At 38.4% G+C, this 6808-nt stretch overlaps 1 protein-coding gene across 6 annotated transcripts; it reads right to left on the bottom strand.

The window, feature by feature from the left end:
• Positions 1-681: 681 nt before the first annotated feature.
• Positions 682-6569, bottom strand: LOC127374746 (uncharacterized). Of its 6 annotated transcripts, XR_007887258.1 has the most exons (8): positions 6072-6569; positions 5513-5584; positions 5216-5296; positions 2163-2307; positions 1797-2043; positions 1553-1687; positions 1372-1460; positions 682-1281 (listed from the first exon to the last, which is right to left on the bottom strand). XR_007887258.1 is itself a non-coding variant. In XM_051420307.1 (6 exons), exons 4-6 carry the CDS (start codon positions 2303-2305, stop codon positions 1379-1381), a joined length of 456 nt encoding a protein of 151 aa, XP_051276267.1. In that variant the 5' UTR covers positions 2306-2307; positions 5216-5346; positions 5513-5584; positions 6072-6569; the 3' UTR covers positions 1289-1378. The 6 variants fall into 6 exon arrangements, 2 of the variants coding, with proteins under 2 accessions (XP_051276267.1, XP_051276268.1); XR_007887257.1 differs by lacking the exon at positions 682-1281 and having other exon boundaries at positions 1289-1460; XR_007887259.1 differs by lacking the exon at positions 682-1281 and having other exon boundaries at positions 1289-1460; positions 1813-2043.
• Positions 6570-6808: the final 239 nt, after the last annotated feature.

Genomic DNA, 6808 nt, shown 5'->3' with positions numbered 1-6808 from the left:
TAAAAAGGAGTTATGGATTCTCACTTTCTACTATTCCATTAGGTTTGCAGTGATGATGCTGTAGGTGCCCCTTTAGTGTAATGTTTTGATGTGCTGTTAAAGTCCGGTAATGCAGTAAAAGGAGCAGTAAACTCTGTGTTTGGAGGTGGTTGGGGTGCTTTCACCCAGGAGACTTCTGTTGGTGTCTCATGTCAAACCAAAAGTCAACGTTGACCTATTTTTACTTAAGTCACGTACTTATTTGAATCTAAACCAATTATTTTCTAAACCTAACCTGGTATTTGTGTCTAAACCCAACCATCTTGAACATTTGTCATGTTTATGTAAACAATCTGCAGAAATTGGAAATGAACCCACATGGAAGAGACTGAAACACGTATCAACTATATGAGCACATTTTAGAATATTATATTGTTTACAGATGCAGATATTGTGAAAACCACTGCAAGTTCATGTTTGCTCTAGGAGAAATATGATTTTATGCAATTTTATTTCATATTTGGCTTCATTAAAAATGTAGATTAAATTAAGATTATCATTAGGGATGGAAATTGATAAGTATTTAACAATTCCGATGCCATTATCGATATTGCTTATCGATCCGATTCCTTATCGATTCTCTTATTGATTCTCATTGGGTGAGGAAATAAGTACAAATTTGTTTGTTTGTATTAACTCGCTTTAATAGACACAGCACAGAGCATTGGTTATTGGTCCAGACAAAAAAATAAATGTTTTGGCTTTTTAAGCCCAGCTGCCATTATGTGACATAAAAATTAAAAACACAGACTGAAAACAGTCAAGGAAGAGCTTGTGCCTTTTGGAATATTAACAATGCTCATTTGGAATCAACTTGAAACAAAATTCAACTGACATAAAAAAATACAAAGAAGTCTTCTGTAAAGATAAGACCACAACTATCAATTAACAATTTTTGTGCAGAAAAATTATCATGTTTACCCTCTCAGGAAGGATACGAGATCTTTCTGGACTTAGGGTGTCTCCAGCAGTGGAGAACACCCTTTCAGAAGGGGTGGAGGACGCTTGGACACAGAGATACTTCTCAGCTAGAGCTGACAACACTGGCAATGTGTCACTCTTCTTCCACCACCAGAAACTGGCACTGTCTTTGGTTGGAATGGGAGGAAGGCTTCTATAAAGCTGGATTTCTTGATCCACTGTGGAGACCGGGGGCTGCTGCTGCATGGAAAGCAGCTGGCTGTCCTCTTCTTCAAAAAGTTCCTCTAGGGCTGTCCTCTTTTTCTGCTTTACAGGTGGCGTCTGAAATTATGACATAACCACAAGGTTTAGTTTTAAATTAAATAGAGTAATAATCCCTGCCATCTATCATCATTCATCACAATTAGCTACAATCAACTTATGTAGTCCTCCTCTTCTTCTTCTTCTTCTTCTCCATCCTCTTCTTCTGCCTGCCCCTGTGTCTCTCTTGGCTCTGACAGCTTGAGAAGAAATTTACAGTGTAAGAACCACAGAGCAAGAAGAAAAGGTCTCACAACAGAAATATGCTAAAGGCATTGTCAAATTCAAATACCTTCTCAACTGCCTCTGTGTTTGCTGCCACTGCTGATACCCTGACCCTGTCCTAGATTTCATCCCTGTCCATTTTAGATTTAAATCTGGGATCTAACACATTGGCTTCCCCCAGAAATGCCTGGATATCATCATCCTTAAGTTTAAAATGGAGGACAAACAAAACAAATTTAGGAGAAAATGTGACTGACAATAAATAACCATTAGTGTATTTGATTAATTGTCATATAGTAATTCATCATTACATGTCAGTGACTGTACCGGTAACGTTTGGAAAGATCATTCCAGATGTTCTCCTTAACGCTCCTGACGAATGCAGAGTCGTCTGCCTGCACTGTGTAATGTTTGCGCAGTTTCTGAAGGATGGGCAATATCTGGCCACAGGTTGGACTTTTTTCGCTGGAGACAGCAAGTGTGGATGTGTAATGCATCTTCATCAGCAGCACAAACTCCTCTGCTTTCCTCAGGTCCTTTTTGCCCATTCTGGCCAGTCTGCAACATAAACAAAACAAAAAATATATATTGCATAAACAACAAACATAACCCTTTTAATGGCTATAGTCAACCAGGTTTTATATAAGTAATTTTAATTTTTTTCAAACATTAGTTACTTCTCTTTCTCCATGGGCTTTCTAAGCTGTTGGTCTATAGCTGCAGCATAGATAGCAGGAAACTGTTCACAAAATCTCTTCATCATCAAATACAGAGAGTTCCATCTCGTCCTCACATCTAAAAGGAGCATGTGCTGGGCCATCTCTGCAGGCACACACACACACACACACACACACACACACACACACACACACACACACAAGATTATGAGATTACATTATATATATATATTAATATTACCATTACTTTATCGTTTTTAAATTGATCCTAATCTGTTCATTTATATGTTACAATTTGTATGTCGTTAGCTTGCAATTAAAGTATTTAAACAGTAGGCATATTATTTACTGAGGAGTTGTTTCCTTCAGGACTACTTTAGCCATGTGGGATCTCTTCATCCATACGATCACAGAACGAATCCTTGCTGCCCAGTTGGAAACTGTATTGCAGCTGTACAGCTTCTGAGCTCCATGGTTAAGTGTGTGCGCAAAACATGGAAACTTGATGATGTTTAACTTTTTCACAGCTACATCCATGTTTGCTGCGTTATCCACAGTTGCTGCCACCACCTACTCTTTCACTCCAAACTCCTCCATGATCCCCTCAATCTCCTCGGCCACAGCTGTCCCTGTTTGAGCTTCGTACACTGCTTTGGTTGTGAGGACTTTTTCTTTACTCTGACCTTCCCTGACATAGTGCAATGTTACGGTGAGGTAGTGGTCTTGACTGAAACTAGTCTAACCATCTGCTGTGATGGCTGCAAGTGTGACATGTTTCAGGTCTGTGATCAGATTGCTCTTTTCATACCCATACCAAGTAGGAATCAGATGATTTGTTAAACTGTCTCTGTTTGGGGCATTGTATTTTGGGTTGAGAGTCTTTATCATCTCCCTACAGAAAATATATGGTAGGACTGGAAATAAACAAAACAGAACTATACTGACATAAAACATGCAACTTTTGTACATGTATTTGTTACTTTCATTTGAAAAGACATGCTGGACAAAATACAGCAAATTAACCTACCGAAATTCCGAGGCATCTGCTGTGGCAAACGGGTGCAAACCCTTTACCACAAACTTAGTCGGTGACATTCGTTTATCCTTGCCTCGGTCATTTTATTCTTCCCTGCCTCTGTGAACGGAGTAGCTAGAGAGATGCATGAGAGCTACTCGCTGCAGCCTCTGAGCCAGTGTGAGAGCCAGCCTCTGAGCCCCCTGACTCCCTTGTGTCGCTAAGCAGTGTATCAAACACGCGACAGTCCTGCAAATTAATTGCATGCTGTGTGGCCAAATGTTTGTGCATATTGAAGGTAGTTCCCCACTCTGCCGAAATGGACACTTTACAATTGTTGCAACTGACCGTGTTGATGTCTTTTCGCGTGAAATACAACCATACTTTAGAGTGCTTCTGCCTCAACACCATGTTCGCTGCGTACTGAACCAAAACAACGCAGCGCGTGTGACGTCATGACGCATTTGCAACGAGCGGAACCGATAAGTGGAATCGTTAAGCAGGCACGCTAACGGTTCCAAGGAATCGATTCACTGGGCACCGGTTCTGAAGAAGAACCGGTTCGCAATTCCCATCCCTAATTATCATTGGTGTGCTCTATTTGTTGCCTATTGGCTGAATTATGTCAGGAAGTGTTGTTAAAATTCTTACAAATGATTTAGTCTGGCTGCAAAATGACATTAAAGCCATTATCCCTCAGCTGTTCTGTCTTTTCCCACTCAAATGCATTTCTATGGAGCAAAAGAACAGTTAAATGCCATTTTGGAGGACTATTCATTCAGTGCCACTTGGCCGAGGTAAGCATGTGACAATAGGCTTACGCGCACACACACATTCCTGTATGAGCACCACAGTGAGGACCTAGTCCATTCACAGAGGGAGTGAGGACCACCCTTTCTGCTCTACTCAGAGACAAACACATGCTATATTTCAACAGTAGGTGGCTCCCTGATCCCAGTTTCCACCTCAGTTTCTTTAAAAAAGAAAAAGAAAAATCTAATTATTTTAGACAAGTTTACTACCAGGGTGAGGACATTTTCATGGGGCACTGTTGGGTCCATTTCACAATAGACACATTTTCTGTTTTTGGCATGCAGTTATTGTTTACTGCCATTTTATGTTTTAGTAAAGAAAGAAATAATATATAATAATAAATAATTCTGAAAGTGTCCGAAAAGAGTTGTACAGTATGAGATTCATAGATAATAAGAATGCCTAAAATTAATGTTGTGACCATAAATTATATTGCAGTACAAAAATAAAGATGCACTTTTACAATACGATTAATGCTTTACCAAAGTGACCAAACATTAGCAATAAACATCAGTATCCTACATACTCCAACAAAGCTGCAATGAATGCCATCTCTAGTGTACAGAACTGGATTTATTTTAGTTTGTGAACTGAGACAAAAGTCCTGATGTGCACAAACCAACAATGGTAAAAGAACTATTCAGATCTTTTAATTGGGAAAATGTACTAATACCACATAATGAAAATACTTCACTATAAGTCCTACATTCAAAACTGGTTGTAAAAGAAAAAAATTACAATCTGCAAAGTAATTGAAGCTATCAGAAAAATGTAGTGAAGTTAGAAGTACAATATTTGCTTCTGAAATGTGTAATTACAATGTGTATATACAAACACAAATAAAGTACACATACCTTAAACTAGTTAAATTTAGATTAAATTATATTACACTACTTGAGCATATGTGCTTAGTTACATTCCACCACTTTTAACCAATCGCCATTAGAACAATAACATGCACACCTATTGGCTCAACCAGAGATTATAAGTAGAAAAGTAGAAGTAGACTTTTGATCCAAGGATTTCTCTTGTGATATGCATTAGACACAGTCCTCTTTACCTGGAACTCGGCGCTGTACTATGAACCTGTTTATTGACAGCAGTCCTCTCTGCTTCATTTCATGGCCTCTTTAACTTTGGGCGCCTCTACAAACAAAGAAGACCATCTAGATTCTGTAACATTAAATACATACAAACCTTTTTTGCCCAATTTGAAAGAACTTACATGTTTATTTCATTGCTGCCTTCTTTTGTCCACTTTTCTTCTGTGGGAGCCCTTCAGCCAGGTTTGTTTCTGGGCTCTCATCTACAACAGTAAAAGACAAACATTATCCACACAGGGGTCAGAACCTCCATCTGAAAAACAAAAATAAAAGCAAAGGAGTGACAAAGTGACACCTCATATTATACAGTGGAGCAAAGCACACTGTAAGCAGCTGTATTTTTATTTGATAGCATCAACTGTACAAGTGTTAATATAGACTGGTTAAAAGGGCATGCACTCTTCATTTTAAAAACTTACCATCATCCACCTCACTGCCTTGTTTCTCTCTCCTCTGTGGGGCAGGGGTGTCAATCCTGGAGGGACTTTTAACTGCAAAAGATGACAAAAGTCAAAAATATTAAAATTAATTGTATTAAAATCCTCAAATACAAAGACCACTGTTGTTTAAAAAGAGCACCATAGGGGTTTCCATGATGACAGAAAAGCATATGGATTTGTCCAGGTGTCCAAGTTACAAATTATAATTTATGCTCATTGAGGAGCCTCAAAATCACACCAAAACCACAATTCAAACAAAAAAGAGGTGCGAAGACAAAAGTAATTAATGTTGATTTTTACCTATGTGCTCTTTTTGCTCTTTTTGAGTCAAAAACACCTCCAGTGTATCTGTGAGTGGATGGAATATTCACCATTTAAATAAGTTTGCCTTTTTTTAAAAAAGTTTGCCTATTTTTGATATACTGGGGTAGGATATTGATACTGATAAGTCAAGAAAAGGTTCCAAAGACAAACTTAAAAATTAAATAGCCTTCCTAACCCAATAATGTCTGTACAGTCCATAACTCATCTTCCATACCTGAGCCCCCATCCTCATCCCTCTGGTCAAGTCTGTTTTCTGGGAAGGAGTCCAAGCCTTCATCTGAAAAAACAAAAACTGAGAAAACAGGAAGTGGCACCTCATACTATGCAGTATTGGAAAGGAAGACATAATGAAAGTGTGTAATTATATCTGCGAATTCAAAGTAGAGGGTTTACAATTATATATATAGTTATCCAATCTAATACAGTTACCAAGTCCCCATAAAGACTTCGATAAAGCCTATAGTGTTTGTCCCATGCTCGTTTGCTGTCCTCCATTTTAGTATAACATTTTTATGGTCATAGTTTTTTGTCTTTGATCTTGTGTTTGTGAATGATACACTTGCCTGTTTGCTATCTCTGGACAATTTCTCACAAGCTGAAGCTTTGTCTGAGCTTCTTAAAGCTTCCTCATTAATGGACGATGCATTCTAAGTTGGATCTGGGTCTGATCCTGTAGAGCTGGATAATTCAGATTCAGGGGATTCACTCCCCGGCTCCCACTGAGTCCCACTGTAAGCAAAAAATCATCATGATAAAAAGTAATCACAATCATATCCAACTTTAAAGAGTCACTTTATTATCATTATCTGATAGATGGACTATCTCACTCAAACTAAGTGAAGTTAATGTTCTATTGTAACAGAACAGTCTGATCCAGTTTTTGTTACGTGGACATGGCAATCATGTTGGTGCATATGAGTGGTGATAAGAGGAGGAATCGAACCATTTCAC

This window comes from Dicentrarchus labrax, unplaced genomic scaffold, assembly GCF_905237075.1.
Source record: "Dicentrarchus labrax unplaced genomic scaffold, dlabrax2021, whole genome shotgun sequence".
Taxonomy (NCBI): domain Eukaryota; kingdom Metazoa; phylum Chordata; class Actinopteri; family Moronidae; genus Dicentrarchus; species Dicentrarchus labrax.
Note: the sequence above shows the minus strand (reverse complement) of the source record. Positions and strands in the feature narration are given on the sequence as shown.